Source organism: Rousettus aegyptiacus, unplaced genomic scaffold (assembly GCF_014176215.1).
Source record: "Rousettus aegyptiacus isolate mRouAeg1 unplaced genomic scaffold, mRouAeg1.p scaffold_m13_p_5, whole genome shotgun sequence".
Classification (NCBI taxonomy): Eukaryota; Metazoa; Chordata; class Mammalia; order Chiroptera; family Pteropodidae; genus Rousettus; species Rousettus aegyptiacus.
The window spans coordinates 6,126,674-6,143,967 of NW_023416308.1; the positions used below are offsets into that span (position 1 = coordinate 6,126,674).

Here is a 17,294-nt window from a genome sequence, read left to right on the forward strand (position 1 = left end):
AGAGGTACTGCCCAGAACTAAGGAACAAGAAATAAACGTTTACCTGTAAGTTACAGATAACCAAGAGAGGAATTTAAATGAACGAGGTAAATACATCGGGAAGAATAAGAATGGAACCAAATCCTCATCTATCACAGAAAACACACACACTATATATGGAGTTCATAAACCAAGCCGCAGCAGTGTACGCCTTTTGCGTGGAGATATGAAGGTAACCACCAGAAGAACGAAAAAGCTGAACGCGTTAAAGCGACTGCCTGTGAGAGGCAGCCCGGGGGGACAAGGGACTCTCACTCTTCAGTATGGACCCGAAGTTTTAATCCACGCGCATGTATCTCTCTGAATACAATTTTTTCTTTTAATTTAACAAAAGCATATCAGGGAAAGAGGAATTCTTCATGTTTTCCCATTATTCTTAAAGACCTAAAATCCTTTTAACCAGCTAGTAAGTCCATTTAAAAACAAAAAAACTTTTCTGACAATTATGAATATACGTTTAAATGGTACAATCTCTAGCTGACCGATTCAAAGATTCACTCTCGTTGAAGCATTTTACAAGAAAAAATAATGATTAGAGAATACTGAGAGACCAGATTAAAAAAAGAAAAGAGTCCATTCGGTTAAAGGTTACTGGACTCCTGACTGACGGCCAGCAGGATGGGTGACAGGTTTCCCAGAACAAGCTTTAACCCCATTAAAATTTATCGGAAAATTGCTTCAGGTTTTTTGTTGTTGTTGTTCAGGAATGCTAATTTCTTCCCAGAAGCAGGCTGTAAATTACATCATGAAAACAGGTTTTGTCGCAGGCCTGGCTTGGGACAATTTTTTTCCCCGTACGAGTCTCTGCAAATACGATCTAGACCAGCGCTGTCCAACATTACTTTCTTTGATGATGTAAATGTTCTATATATCTTCGCCGTTCAATACCATAGCCACTAGCCAGCCACACTGAAATGTGGTTAATGCAACGGAGTGACTGTTTTATTTAGTTCTGATTAAGTTTAAATAGCCACAGGTGGCTACGGGCTACGCACTGCAATCAGGTCTACACCACCATGGCCCCGCCTCTTCTTGCTCCGGCCTCTCCTTGTCTCTGCATCCCGGCCACGCCAGCCCACTGTCGCTTCCTAAAACACGCGTGCTCGCTCCTGCCACTGAGCCTTTGCACGTGTGGTCTCCTCTTCCTAGAATGTTCTTCCCCAACCTACTACCCAATTTCTTCATTTGTGTAACTACTGCTTTTCCTTCGCTACCTAAAATTATGTTGTCCACTTATCTGCTGTTTATGGTTGAGTTTTTTGTCTTTCCACCACCGCCAAGCCAACCCACTCGACCAGCCGGAATACAAGCTCCATTTGAGCACGGATCCTGTCTACCTTGCCCATCGCTGAGTTCCCACCACCTAGACACAAGACCGCCTGGCTGTCAGCTGGCAGTCAGCTAATAGCTCATGAATAAGTGAACGCCTTCTCACATTTTAATTGTCATCTCCCTCGGGGACTCCCAACACCTATGGACAGACCCAAGCCTGCTACTGCAATTTAGTTCCACGTTTCCAACAAGTCCCATGGGCATTTCTACTTAAAAACTCCACTGTCTACACTTTATTGTTCTCACCAGTCTGTTGCCAGATCAACCTTCAGAAATCTTGGCTTTATTCAGTCATGTAACTCCTAACAAAGCAACGTCCAAAGACACCCAAGACAAAAATCGATTTTGAGGCAAGAGTGAACACACTGTATATCCTCCAGGTTTCTCAGGTCTTTTATAAACCACTATAAAAAGAAAGCAAATAGAAGTTTCTCTGCAAAAAAAAAAAGCAGAACGAGAAAGCGAAACTTACCACAAGTTCAAAAATGTCCATGAAGACAGAATGTCCCTTAGGTGTTTTCTCATTCAGACTGGCGGGAGACCAGATCCAGTAGAAGTAAGTACCATCTGAAGAAAGGTGCACGGTGCTCATAGTGCTGCCCACAGGCAGGTGATTGGCTGGCATTGGCACCACCTGGCACACCTGGACACAAAAGGGAAAACTTCAACAGTGTGATAAAGACGTTCTGATTAATTCTATCAGTTCGTTAAGAATGCTATTAAGTCCAAGCTGAGAATTCGATAGGCTTCCTGGTCAAAATAAAACTGGTATTTATCTCTAAGAATAATATATGAAAATTACATGACAAAAATGTACAAGTTCGTACAATTGGCCATGCAACAGATAAAAAGATTGAGATTAATCCAGATTACATTTTCAAAAAAAATGTATTTAGTTACTAAACACTCTGAATCTGCTGTGCTCATGTGTTTCGTCAAACATTTATTAAAAACAAAGTTTCAGAGAAATGGTATTTTCTGAAATTTCCTTAGTAAATGAATTTAAGACTATTAATCATATTTAAAGCACAGAAACTATATCTTATTCATCTTTACATCTCCAGTCCTTGATTCTGAGTCTAAGGCAAAGTTATTTAATATATATGGAAAGAAGTGGGGAAAGGGCAAAAGAAGAAAAAGAGGGAAGTGGAGAAGAAGGGGGAACTCGAGGGCTTCCCGGAATTTGCCGAGGCCATCAGGAGGAAAAAGACAAACACCACTTCTCTGTGTTGGACAAGAAGACACGTGTTTGCTAATACGAAACATCCTTTGATTTCGGCATATATTTTGCCTTATTTCCAATTATGTACTATTTCTTTACTGCAGCAGAAAAGCACTTAAAATGAGGGGAAAAATGAGAATCAAGAAAACTACTGACTTGGTTTTCTGAAAAATCCAAGAGTAGGAGGAGAGCTGAAAATCCCAAAAATAAAAATAAATAGAGAAGGTCAGATGCCCTCGGGGATTTTCAGTTACTCTACCTCTGTGGGTGAGTCACCAGTTTTCCTAAGGTTACTTTTGACCCCTGAACTCATTTCACATGAACTTTTTTCCAGACTTGTTTTGTCTACCTCAAAAGTTAAAAAGTTACCTAGTTGTTGTAACCACACTTTGAACTTGTAGTGCCAGGAAATTTAGAAATTTGACAGTTACTGATTGGCCCCCAAATTGCTCTAATGCAGGGGTCCCCAAGCCCCTGGCTGTGGAATGGTGTCGGTCTGTGGCCTGTTAGGCACTGGGCCGTACAACAGGAGGTGAGCGGCGGGCAAGCCAGCGAGACTTCATCTGTACTTGCAGCCGCTACCCAGCGCTAATAGCATCACCGCCTCAGCTCCCCGTCAGATCATCAGGCATTAGATTCTCACAGGAGCACCGGTCCCTGATGCCAAAAAGCTTGGGGACTGCTGCTCTAATGCACATACCTAGTTAGTGACAAGACTGCTTTCTTGGACAACATCAAAGCTCTTCCAACAGCACAGGGGAAACTGACATGCTTCAAATGTAAACCATGTTCCAAAATTTAACATCTGTTTAATTCCCAGGCTTCTAACTCTATTTCAAATAAATATCTCCTATAAATATCTCCTGTATTTATTTGAAATAGTTACAAGCCTGAGAATCTGTCTGCATTAGCAATAAAAAACGGAGTCAGATGGGCATCTATTTGTTAATCTGTTCATTTTCCCCACCTAACAATTATTGAGCATTAACTATGTGCTTTGGAGATACAGTGGGGAACAAGACACAGGAAAGACACAGTTGAATGACAAATAAAAAGGGATGTCACCTCTCAGTTAGGTCCTGGCTGTGCCTACTGTCAGGCACTCACTCCACAGACAGTAACTCCCATCATTCTGTTCAACTTTGGTTGAAAGGAGAAAAGTGTAGCATAAAGTGCTCAAATGCTAGAGCCAAGAACCATGCATTCAAGTTCTAGGCCTGCCATTATGGTGCAGTCTTTAGCAAGTTACTTAACCTCTGAGTGACAGTCCTTCATTCAACAATAAACACCTGCAGACTGCTTACACCGTGCCTAGCTTCGGTTGCCTCATCTGTAAGACGCAACTGCCATAGCCAAACCTCACAGGTGACAAAGGACGTGTATGTAAATGGCCTAGACCAGAGCCTGGCACAGAGGGAAACACTGGCCCATATTAGCTGCTGCCACTGTTGTTGTTATCGCCATCAATCAAAAGCTAGGCACTGTACTACCTTCTAGGGACACGAAGATGAGTAAGACAGAGGCCAGACGTGCAGCCCTGGGGGAGGACTTAGACTCAAGAGCCCGCGACGTCGGCACGACGCAGCACGAGCGCACGGGCGCGCCACAGACGCGCATCTCATCCCTAACAGGAGGATTTCATCCCCGCTCATTTCAAAGCTCCCGTTCCCATAGAAGGGCTGTTTAGGACAAATGAATAGGAAAATGATGCCTTCCCAAAATAGATCTGTTTTATATATATATATAAAAAAATCTAATATTTATACAACCTTTGACTCTAGAATTTTTTTTTAATCATATAAAAGGTTGTTGTCGGCCTTAGAAACTCTTAGAGAACACACTCACTCAAATCACATGGGAAAACGCTAAGATAGTAAAAAGAAAAAAAAAAACAGAATACTCAAATGATGACAAAAAGATGCCACTCTGGCAGGAAACTATTGGCTTCGTTATTACCATCAGGGACTTCCCTTACTGTCCCCAAAATGCAGAGACTGCGCCTCGGTTTTCCGTTTACCTGAAGGGTATTCTGCTCGACGACCTGGAAGAGGGAGTGAGGTTTATTGTCAAAAGACACAGGCCGGTGCAGAAGACAGCCGCTGCCGAAAGCGACCCAGCCCGGCTCCAGGTCCTCGTTCCGGCAGTACACAAAACCCCTGTGGGGAAACAAAGGCACACGGGCCGGGTCACCTGGTTGTGTCCGAAACCCCACAGTGAGTTACGACAGGCGCAAACGACATTTTCCACCTAACTTTTTAAATGACTAAGTATGCAAACAATCTGAAGGCGAGTGACTATATTACATTAACTTTGGGACTGGCAAACTGGGGCAAATATTAATTTTCCACCATAAATTGGAGAGGAGAGAAAGCTCGGGAAAAGGTCTAGTCATATATGTATACATATATATAAAGATCACAAACTGTGGTTTCTTTCTTTCTTTGGTCAGCTTACAATCCCTTATTTATTTTTTTATTTTTTACACCTACAGCACCTGGTCTTCCTAGGTGGTCTCCCATCCAAGTACTAACAGGCCCGACCCTGCTTAGCTTCCGAGATCAGATGGGATCAGGCTCGTTCAGGGTGGCATGGCCATAGACTCAAACTGTGGTTTCTTTCTTTCTTTCATTTTTTGGTCAGCTTACAATCCCTTATTTATTTTTTATTTTTTACACCTACAGCACCTGGTCTTCCTAGGTGGTCTCCCATCCAAGTACTAACAGGCCCGACCCTGCTTAGCTTCCGAGATCAGACAGGATCAGGCTCGTTCAGGGTAGCATGGCTGCAGACTCAAATTGTGGTTTCTTTGAGCAGCAATTCATAGACCTTACATCACAACTGAAAATCACTGCTAATTCAATCTCGGATGCAAGTTCGAAAGAGACTTAACTAGAAAAATGTCCATTTATCAACATGGAGAAGAAATTAATATTGTAGAAATTGTGTTCACAGAAGAATTTCCGGTTAAAACAATGATCTCACAGGACTACTAAACTCTTTAGAGTCAAAACAAAGCTGTAAGGCACTAACAGAACAAGAGGGGTTGCAGACAATCAGAGAAGATCAGAATCACATGAACTTGTTCAGACTTATTTAGCTACTAAGTCAGCCTATGGGGAGTCAGCATGCGCCCCTCCCCGCCCAGACGTCTTCACAGAGATTTATGTGAAAAGGGACACATTCCAGGCAAATCATTCCCAAATTCCACGCAGCTGACCTGAGAGTACCGTGCAATCCAGATCCCAGTTTGCTCACTCCTCGTCCCACCGAGTTCGTAGTATACAGGTACAGACCGTCTGCCGTGAGGCAGCGTCCCAAGTCCGCATCTGAAATCATTTTTTATAGGTGAATTATATACACGCTTTTTCTAATGAAATTATAAACGTGTTTCTTTCTAATGAAAAAGCCATTAGGAGGTTGTCAGAAAGATAATCTCCTACTACTAAAATAAGTGCTTCACTGTGACTTTCAGGGAAGATGGCTCAAACCTCACAGCAAATGTCCAAAATGCATCTGGAGGTCAGGAACCAAGATCGAGAAAGGTTAGAAAGTCATTAGTAGGACGACCTGGTTCAGCCTACAAAATATTTGTTGTTGTTGTTTTGAATAGCAAAACAGCCAAATGTACACATTCCTGATTTTACTCTAAAATGACTAAGATACTGTCACTAATGATTTTGTATTAAAAATGGCATGAGCTTTTAAGAGCTTTGGGCACTTATGAGTTGACCTTGGGCTTCTTTGAACTTTAGTTTCTTCATCTGTAAAATGAGGAGAACATGTACCTCAAGAGTTACTGTGATGATTAAATTAGATGATTTAGTGAAGGTTAAATGAGACGAGCAGAAACACCCATCTTCACTCTGGTACAAAGCCACCACTCCATAAGTGACAAATGACATTATGTTGACATACTAATGATATACATTAAACTAAAATCTGCTTCTGTGGATTTTCCATCCAGAGAAAATTTCTAAAGCGACACAACACAAAAATATTATTAAAAACAGCAATTACATTTCCCCTTAGCTCTATCTCCCCCAAGCTAAAATAAACAGTCTCTCTCTATCTGATAGTAAATGGTTTACTAACTTAAAGAATTTGCCTTAAGAAGAGTTTGTAACTAAAACTTTTATTTCTTTTATTTTCATAATTAGTCCACTCCCTATGTTGAAGTGGACTTCATCTACTACCTGTCATATTAGGGGAAATCCAATGTCACAGTACTGAGTATGTTGTTATCTTAAAAATTCGTATACTAATTTGAGACCATTGTAATTTTACATATCGGTTCCTCAAAAAACAGTTAAAGTGGGTAATCATTTTAACACCAATTTCTGAAAGATTCGCTTTGGTGAATCTTTCTAAACATTGTTTTTTTTTTTTAATGAAAACAATTTCCTGGGGTTTTTAAACTTTCTATTTCATCGGTCATGTAATATTTAATGATCTAATAACAAGTAATAATTGCAATTAACAAACAGGTTTGGGAGCAAGGTGGACTCTCGGCACGCCTGTAATTCCACAGGTGAGAGCAGCTGATGATGTATCAGGGCGCCCAAAAGTACAAGTGACCGGAGAGGCCAAATCCATCTAGCAAGTCACTTAAGTGGATGTCAATTAAGGGCACGTCTGCCATTTTTGCCGAGATCACAGAATAAACTGATAAGTAATATTTGTGAAACCATATAAACATTTAATCCAGCCCACTTCGTTTAAAGAAGATACTTAACATTTCATGTTCCCTCAAACAATCTCTTTTTTTTTTTTAATTTTTGCAATAGGAGGGGGTTCATCAACATACACGATAAATTACTAAAACAGCATCAGGTAGAAAGACCTGATACTCTACTCATGAACATAAAAATTCAACTTAAGGCTCCCACGCCCAAACTCAAATACCCAGGAACCAAGTAAAGTAATTCATGCCTTTTTGGCAGAAGTGTATGGATGATACTTTTCCTTGCGATAGTAAAACCTATCCATTTTCTTACCTCACCGAGTATCAGCTTTTATACTTTGATAAAGCAGACAATGAACACACTGTATAGGAACCTCGAGCTCTTCATTAAAAGGAACACAGGGTTATATCTAAATCATTTGCCACAATGACCTAAAACCATTCTTTTCACATCTTAATTTCAATCACAGGACTAAAACCCTTATATTACCTTTATTTTCAGAACTGGAGCCAGTGTTGCTATCTGGTGCAGGCAACATGTCCTCATAGCCCCATGATACTATGTGTTTGCCACCAAGCAAACACGATGGGGACCCAGGCCCCCCTTCCAAAAGCAACAGCCTAAAAAGGAGAAATGGAGAAGCACAAAGACACTGAGAGTCTCCATTTCGGTGAGAACATGGAAGTTTACCTACAATCAAATAGCAGAAAACTAAAATAGTTTTATACAGACATTATACATCTGAAAAGATATTCGTGATATGTTTTCAAACTTAAAAGTTAAAACGTAATAACAAAATGGCAGCTTTGTGGAAGATGCATGTATTTTATATACACATGTATGTGCATGTGTGTGTGTGTCGGGGGGTAAGTAGGTATAGAACTGGGAAGCACATACAGCAAAGCAATAGGAGTGGTTATCTTTGGGTGATAAGATTGTGAACGGCTTTCATTTTCTTCTTCATACTTTAATCTATTATCACCTCAAAATCTACAATAAGAATTCATTACAAGTTATTGCATTTTTGAAAAGCCCACAAAAATTAAAGGTGAAAGATAACATGCTAAGAATACATTCAAAGAAGATGGGAAAAAGGTCTTAAGATAAATTCTAAGATGATAAGACACTTAAAAACATGAATCATGAATCGATAAAAGTTTAGCAATGTACTTTTTAAAAGAGACCTAATGCACAATGTCTCTTGTGGAGGAGATTATGGATCCAAAGTGACAACTCACCTATACAGTACATCGGCTACAGGCAGGGACCCCAGATCGGTCTGTTTCTGTAGTAGGTGAACTGTATGGACAAAAGTTTTCAGTGATCCTCTAAAAATAAAAGGAGAGGACAGAAAATCATCAAAAGTGAAAAGTCAAATAATAAGGTTGTTAATGGTAATTTTCTTAACCACATGAGAAGGGTCCGAAATGTTTCTATCTGCTTCTGCCAATCAAAACATATGCTGTACAGAATATACTTGATTCTTGCTTATTGCCACTGGCTCATAAAGTTACTATGTGGACGGCACCATGTCAATCACATGCTCTTGTTGCATTTGTAAAGGTAAATAATTTTCCCCTAACACAAAAGCTCATTAATAAGGCTCCCCAGTACACAGAACATGTGACTATTATGCGTGGAAACTGTTTTCATCGTAAGTCAGTCTCTAGCCCAGAGGAGAGATTTCATAGGAAGAGGTTATATTTAAAGTCTAACAGTACTTCCAGGATTAATCCTTTAATATCTTTGTTAAGTTCACCTATTTTACATAACTTCTCCACAAACCCCATCCCATCGAATATAACTGAAAAGGGATACATTCAAATAATTAACACGTTGTGCTGAGAGGTGTTCCTTCTGCTTCTCCCCCGCTGTGAAATCTGTGATTGTAATACTCGCTGAACTCACCACTACTCAGTTTCCTTTTGGTCCCCAAGGCCCGAGGCTCTGGGAAGTCTGTGATATGGTCAGAAGGATCTAAAAGAAGGTGCTTTTAAAACGCACAAGACTCACCTGGCCAGATCCCAAGCATAAATCACCACAAGAACATTTCCTGAACTAAATGATCGCCTGTATCAGATGGGCTGACTTCGGATCACTGCCTTATTCTCGTAGCCAGGGCTTTAATTGCTAGGTATCACATGCCTAAACCCCAAAAGAACTGGAATACCTAATGCTGGGCCGAGCAGCCTAGTGTCCTCCAATTAGCTGCCCCTTTACTATCTCTGGTGTTCAAAGAATCAAGACCGAAGAACGATGTAAGGGAAGGAGGCAGCAGATCGAGCGTGAAAGCACAAGTCGGGACCCACTGGCTCTGACACCTGGCTCTGCCACTCACCAGCGGCACCATTCCAGCCCTGACTCCTGTGGGTTTTTGCTTCTTCATCGGTCCAACAGGGATACCTCCCTGGGGTATGGCGAGGTAAAAAAAATAAATAAATAAAAGGGCAAAAGCACAGTGGAACATTTAAAACCACTAAACCAACTCTCAGGTGTTATTACCTGCCAGAATCGATCAGGTTCTAAGAGTAAAATTTAAATGCCTTCCATAGCAATGAAGCCCCTGCGTGATCTGGGCGCTGCCAGGCTCACCTCCCGCCCCCCTCCTTTACCGCTGCGCGCCAGCCGCCCTGCTCCCCTTGCTGCCACTCGGCCGCCCCAAGCACAGAAAGAGCATCGGAGTCGTGCCACTTGCTGCTCCTCTCGCCTGAAACTGTTACTGGCTCTCCGCATGCCTGCATCTTTCTCATGATCCAGGCCTCAGGCCAAACATCACCTAGAGATACCGGCAAGGCCTTCCCTGGTATCTCTAATGCCATCCCCCACCTCACTTAGGTGTTCTTTATCAAAGTATCCTGGTTTGTCTTCATACGGTGACTATCCCTCCCTGAAACTATCTTATACATCTGTTTGTTGCTAGTTGTCTGCCCCTTCCACTCTTGTGTAAACTTTGCAACTTTAGGGACCACTCGCCTTGCTCACTGTTATATCCCCACTGCTTAGATGAGTGCCTTGCACATGATAGTGAGCAATAATTACTGACAAAATGAATCGCTCTGGGTCCGTTCAACTGTAAGGTTAGAGACCATGAGCCACTAAATCCCTAAGACCTAGCAAGATTCTTGGCACATCAGAGATGCTCAATCAATGTTAGTTGAATGAATGAACATCTTCGAAATAATCTTTTAGGAAATTTGTTTTGTCTTTGAGAGCATCAATGTCGAAAGCTCAATAATATGACCCTAATAACTTCTTAGTGAAGTTATTAGGAGCTGATCTAACACTGAAAAGCTTGGGACTTTTGAAGTAAATGAAATCCAGAATAAGGTGTTAATATCAGCAATAGAATATAGGAACCATCTTTAGAACACAAAAAGAAGAAAATAAAGATTTCATTTCACCATTTCTGCTGAATGGAATTTGAAATCTCAAGTACATGAAGCAATTTCAATAACTACCTGTGGTTCAGACTGAATTTGGACACATATTAAAAAGTGAGTTATGATCCCATGTTCAATATTTAAAATTTTTGAAACCAAAAAGTTGATGATTTCAAAAAATCTTCAATCTGTCTAAAGATAGTCCTATCTAAAAGTAAAAAGCAAATTTTCTCAAAGTGGGACTTATACATTAATAACAAATCTATTTAAGGCTTGAAATCGTCTTTTGCATATGCAAAAAAATAAGTCAATCCAATATAAAGCCTTTACAGGAAAACTGATTTCAATTCCACCCAGGAATGTCTCCCAAATTAAGCTCATGTCAGGATTTCCACAAGACTAAGACTAGGCTATGATGGTTTGCCCAGGACAAAGAAACTGACAAATACTGGTGCCATTCTGCCTTAAAAATAGCTTCAGATTCATCCACTTGAAGGTCGACTTTGAAACCATAAAAACAGGGGAAGAAGCCAACGACTCCATAATCCTCCAAGAAGAATTTTCCCACAAAAGCTTTGCTAAGAGGAGGAGGAGGAGGAGGACAGAGGAGGAAGAGGAGGAAGAGGAACCTGATCAAAGGAAACATTCTGAAGGAAGAAGGACAGGTAAGTGACACGAATCCGTCAGGCCATGGTCCTAATTAGTCTCTCAACAACTAGTTTAGAGGAAAAGAATAGTGAACCTCGCAAGTGCGCGCCAGTGATCACACAGGTTGCTGGGCAGGAGAACGTGGGAATCCTCTCCTGGAACACCAACTCCGAGCACATCCCATTTCCTATCGACAGCGGATCAATAACATCGACTTACACACAAAAGCCGCTACGCTGTTAAATCTTGATATACACAAAGAGACATTCCCACTAAACTGATGGAGCGTCAGGGTCCAAAAATATAATCTGTGACCAAGTCTGTGTGACTGAGTCCAGGTGAGTAACAACCCACTCACTTGCTGATGCACTCCTTATAAACATGCAGGGAAAGAATTAAAAGCTCGACAAATTTTCTAACTGTCCTTCCAGAAGAAATACAGATGGAACACTCTCCACGAATTACCTGATGTAAAAACACTAATAATCATCTCAGGGGTGAGTAGATAACGGCAAGGTTTGATTCTCCATTTTAAGCTATTTAAGCTGTTATCACAGTAGAGCAGAAAGTGAAAACCTGAACTTGGGTTCCAGCTCTGGCTGCTGGTGCCAAGTTTCGATGAAAGCATCTTATGTCCTGTCAAGGCTGTGAAATTCAATACGGAAAACAAAGAAGGCCTTCTGAATGTTAAGACTCCCATCAAATGTGCTTGTCCTCTTATTCACTCACCCAACTCAAGCAGCGGCAGTCACAAGGTCACCAAATGCTACATTTGATTTTCCTTACCTGGCACATGCCAAAGCCACCAGGGCAGCAGCAGCATTTTCTTTTTGCTTATGTGGGATGTGTCGGCCTGTGTCAGAAGTCTCCTCTAGCCAAGAGCACAGCAAAGTTTCAATCCCATTGAGACAGTCAGCAGGCTCCTTGGTCAAGCTCAAAGGCTGGCAGTCACGAAGGCAGTTCAATAGCACCTCAGCAGTTATGTTACAGAGAGAGGGGTCTGTTCTACTCTGGGACTGAATGAGGGGGAAGACCAGCAGGAGCCCCATCCGTGACGTGAAGGGAGCTTGCTCGGGCTGCTGCAGCAAGCCTTGGCGTTTGAGAAGGGCCAAAGTTTCTTCATCACCCGAACTTTCCCTTTCATGCTGCTCTTCCAGGGCCAGCTGGCGCTGAGCGTTCCACAGGCCTCGCAAGGCGTTCAGGCGGTACTCTAGCAGGCGGGCATAGGCATTGCTCTGGTTCCCGCAAACGGAACGCAAACGTTCTGCTAACTCCGTTGGGTTCTTGGTCTCAAAGGTTAAAATCTAAGGAAAGAAACGACAAAGAAGTTGGTATGTCTTGCTTTCACCATTGCCTTCATTATGGAAGCAAATCTATCCAATGGTATCTAAAAATGGTCCATGTCACAAATTTTAATTGCAACCAAATATGTAAACATGTTGTAAAGCCAGGTATTTGCTGATGGAAACTTTTCCCCTCGATCAGAGTTCTGTTAATGCTCCTATCAAACATGAGATTAGACCTAACTGAAAGCACCCAAATCTTGAAAATAGTTACAATGACCCCACAGACATCACATTTCCTATTGACAGCAGATCAATAACATCTGTCGAAGTCAGAAATTCGAGTATTTATAAAGTGGAGGTATAAATCTTTATTAAACACTCTAGAGTTATAAATCTCTAACTCCTATTACCAGGTGGATTGTCAGTAAAAACAACAAAAGTTTTATCTTCAGACTCTAATATACCTACTAATAAATGATTGTTTATTGTCTTTGATTTTGAAGAACACTCCATTCTTACTACTGTTAATCCATTATTTCAATTGGTGACATGATAAAGACTTATCCAAGTCACATTGATAGAGGAACCACCACTACTTTCTTGCCAAAACATACAATTACCAGGAAGCCTCCTCTAGATTTCAGCAGCTGGGGGAATAAAAAAAAAAAAAAAACCGACTAAATCCTCAATCAACAAAGAAAGGAACAAGCCATCAAGATAAAGAATCACACTAAATTTATTATGCAAAGGAGTTCATACATATAAATTTGGCTAAGTTAAAATAAACAGACAATTGTAACTAAAGAGACAATTATAACCAACAAATTAAGGAGGGCACTCTAAGAGCAAGTACATATAACAGACTATCTATCAGGTGTCAGAGATCGCCAGTTCCCCATAGACCAGGAAGTCAGAGTTTGGAATAAAAGCAAAAAAAATTCTGTGAAGCTGTTGGCATCAATCTTATACAGGGTCATAGTTCACTTTATTTCTCTCATAAACCTGCGAAATACCTTTTTCCTCAAATTTTGCCCTTAAGAAGTGTTAGCCCAATGAAATAAGAACTTCCGGAGAGCAATGTCAACACTGCAGGTATCACTGGGTAAAGCTATATTGCAAGTTGTATAATTAAAAACAAAACTCGGGCCATTTTTACTCAGTTTTTAAGACAACACATCAAATAATGATTAAATGTCCTTTACTATCAAGTCATAAAAACTGTATTTTCTTACCTTTTGTCTGGATTCATCAAACACAAATTACCCTTTTATTGTTTACATGGCAGTAGATAAAATAACTTGAGTCCCTTAAGAAATCATCACTTTTCAAGGGCAATCATCTACCTTGAAGCTGCGACCATACCCAAGGAAACGAGGCTGCCTTCTTTTTAAAGATCTCCCCCTCGAAATCAAAATCAGCAACCAGCTTCCACCATTATGATCATCAACAACCAATGATTGAGATATATTTCAATGTTGTAAAAAAAAAATCACAATTTTAATTTTGATCCCTTCCCGGTTATGAACATCTAAGCAAATACGAAATTGTTGCATTTTTTAAAAAGTCTTACAACACAACTCTTTGATATAAAATGCATGTGTTCCACATACGTTTTTACCTATGGTACATTGATCGTCTACTTACATGAAGCATCTACTAAAAAATTCAATACAGATTTTTATTGGACTCAAGACTCAAAGAACATAAAAAAAAAAAAACCAGTAACTTAAAATCGAAGAACAACTTAGTAACATTAAACCCAGCTATTTATTTTTATTATCAATCTCAAAAATAAGTGCTTCTGAAATATAGTATTTCATGGTTCATAAAATAATGTGCGTGACAATCTGTAGCTAACTCCACATACCACGATTAGCTGAAAAAACTATACTTGTGCATTTTTCTGACGATTCTATATTTATACATACTTCGGTTATATTTTTAGTGTTCCACTCGAAAGACAAATATTCTAAAACGATTTGAGTTATAATATAATTAACCAAATATTATATAATATACACACTTAAGTGACTGTGATGTTTATTGATTTCGCAGTATCTAAAGCACACTATGCTTTCAGAAACCCATTAGACGACTCAGCATTATCCATTTCGATGCCCCTTATGAACACTAAAAACTGTCCTCTGCGCTGCCATTTTTTTTAGCATTTTAAAGTTTGAAGGTCATGGCCTACAATCATTTTATAAAGACATCATACCTTTGGGATTTTAGTAAGTCAGCTATGGAAGATCTATTCTGGTACTTATGAATATTAAATGATTTGTCCTCATATAAAACTACTGCCCTCAGTAGCTGCTCTTGACCGAGGAGATAAAAGACCAAAATGTCATTAGAAAATTAATATTCTTTTCTTTAAAAAGGAAAAAAGTTATTTAAGGAAAAGGGGAGATCCCTGTCACTCTTAATCAGAAGGAAGGGTCACTGACTGTACTTTGGTGATAAGGCTGAAGTCACCCCAATTAAGGGAGTGACTTCCAAAGTCACTCAGACCCGTGATGTATTTTATTATACATGCCATATGTGTTCTTAAGCTAAGACACAAACGATCATTCTGGAAAGCTAATAAAAGGTAGGCAAGATATTCTTTTCCAAGAAAATCCGGTTATGGATAAGACTCCAATATCTGACATAAAAACAGTTCTAGAAGATCGTGTCATTTTAGCCAACTTATTTCCATTTCGTGTGTGAGAAAATACAGAACATACACCTGCCATCTATGATGTGAAATGTGAAATGCCAACATGCATTTCAGTAAATGTGGTAGTGACAATGAGCAAATAGAGACTTTTGAAGTGACAGAGTTTATGTATACACATAGGGAAATTAACTAGACTAATAATCAGCAGAAACGTCAGGAGTCGGGCATGAATTACTGTATTCCCCTAAATGTAAATATCAATTTCCATCTCCCTTGCTGTTAGGAGAGCAGAGATACAATTCTCCAAAAGGGTCAAAAAGCTAGTGATATATTAGAGCATACCTCTGAAGGAAATAGAAAGGAATCCCATTCCTAAGAATTTGCCCTAAAGCAATATTCCAGAAATGAGAAAGGCACAAAGATATTCATTGTAGTCTTATTATAGTGAAACAGTGGAAGCAATTTCAATGTCCAAAAGAGACGTATTCAATTAAATTATAACATATCGCAATGGAATATTGTGTAATAACTAAAAAAATTAAAGCCACACAGCAGAAAAAAAAGCAAAATAAAATTGTACGTGCCCTATAATTAGGACCACATAGAATGTGCTTGTTCGACTCAAGTTTGAATGTCATTAGTAGTTGTGGTAACGGCAACATAAAAGTTATTTTTCCCTATAAAAAAAAAAGAAACAGTAAATGACAAGTTAAATAGTGTGTATTCAAGGAAAGCAGTCATAACAAGGGCTGATATTCTTCACGAGCAAATGCTATCTTTAAATAACTGGCAGCCAAGCAAATGGTGACACAACTGATATAGTAACAATTTGGGGGACATATCTGACGAAGGATACTCATGAGCACCATAGAAAACACTCTCCGTAAGGCCCGTCTGCGGTACTTGGGCAGTGTCTCCGCGTAGGGCGGGCGACACTCCTGATCAGGAGGGAAGACGGGTGGCAGGATGAGGAAGATCACTGTGCATGTGGTAACTGTCAACGCACAGTAAACCTTTCGCGCTCCCAGAATTAATGATATTCAAGACTGAGGATCACTCAAGCTCCAAATGGAGGAATTATATTACTATACTCCCTAGAATGGTACATTAACGGATTCAATTCATTATATGAACCAGTCAGCATAAAAAGAATTCATAACTGGATTATTTCAAAGCAGATCAAACTGACCAGACTTGCAACCCCATTACAAAACTTTTCAGTAAAGGATGTGGGATAATGAAACCCTCTCAAATGTTAGACTGGATTTTTAAATCCTTCTACAGATTTTCCTATTATTTTTTTTTTATATTATGAAGATGGCAATCATGCCCTCATTGAATTGCATATGGCAATTCAAAGATCAGAAAAATCTCATGTGAACCAAATAAAGTAATTGTGAATGAAGGATGGAATTCTACCTCTAACATAAAAGCCTAAATCAAGAGTGGGTCACTTATTGAGACCCTGAAGCTACAGGACCTTATCCGAGCTTGAAAAAAAACATGTTCATTCAAACTCTTTCAACATCTCTTTCTAAAAAGAGACTTAACTGATAAGCAGGATTATGTTTCACACTTTAAGTCGTAAGTTTTAGCCCACGGCTTGGTGCCAAAACGAGGAATGGACCCCGACTTCTTACCAGATTATTTTGCTTTGGCTCAGCCCTAGAAAGCTTTCTCCAGCACGTGGTGATTTTTCCCAGATCTTCGTACGACTATCGTTGATAACAGAATTGTTAGAATTGTGAGGACTTAACATATAAGAAGTTGCTGTTCAATTCGTTTTGCGTAAAAGTTCCATCTTGTCCCGGCCTCTGCCTAGTTTTCTTGTCATGTCTCCATGACCAGGGTCCTATTTTCTCCCTGCTATTGTTGCCTGAATGCCCACCCCACTCAGTCTAAATCCCACCTATCTGTAAAAAGCCAGCTCAGCCACCACTTTGAAAGTCTCACTTCTGCGCTCTATCTCTTCCCCTTTACAGAATTAGCTTTTCTCTGTGTCCCCAGTATCCAGCTATCCATACCTCTATCAGAGGGTCAGCCACA

The 17,294-nt window shown here is 40.0% G+C and overlaps 1 protein-coding gene and 2 pseudogenes across 10 annotated transcripts in view; all 3 read right to left on the bottom strand.

Moving 5' to 3' along the window:
* HECTD4 (HECT domain E3 ubiquitin protein ligase 4) overlaps nt 1-17,294 on the bottom strand; it is a 155,854-nt gene that overhangs the window by 103,708 nt on the left and 34,852 nt on the right. For 9 of the 10 annotated variants that reach the window (XM_016149755.2, XM_036221527.1, XM_036221524.1 and 6 more), the window contains exons 2-7: nt 12,090-12,607; nt 8,514-8,603; nt 7,765-7,895; nt 5,811-5,919; nt 4,611-4,749; nt 1,844-2,014 (exon numbers count right to left, since the gene is read on the bottom strand). In XM_016149755.2, coding sequence (XP_016005241.1) covers nt 1,844-2,014; nt 4,611-4,749; nt 5,811-5,919; nt 7,765-7,895; nt 8,514-8,603; nt 12,090-12,607 — 1,158 coding nt within the window. Of the gene's footprint in view, nt 1-1,843; nt 2,015-4,610; nt 4,750-5,810; nt 5,920-7,764; nt 7,896-8,513; nt 8,604-12,089; nt 12,608-17,294 lie in introns of those variants that run through there. The other variant, XM_036221529.1, reaches the window with a different exon arrangement.
* Nucleotides 5,076-5,193, bottom strand: LOC118603044 (annotated as a pseudogene).
* LOC118603434 lies at nt 5,266-5,383 on the bottom strand (annotated as a pseudogene).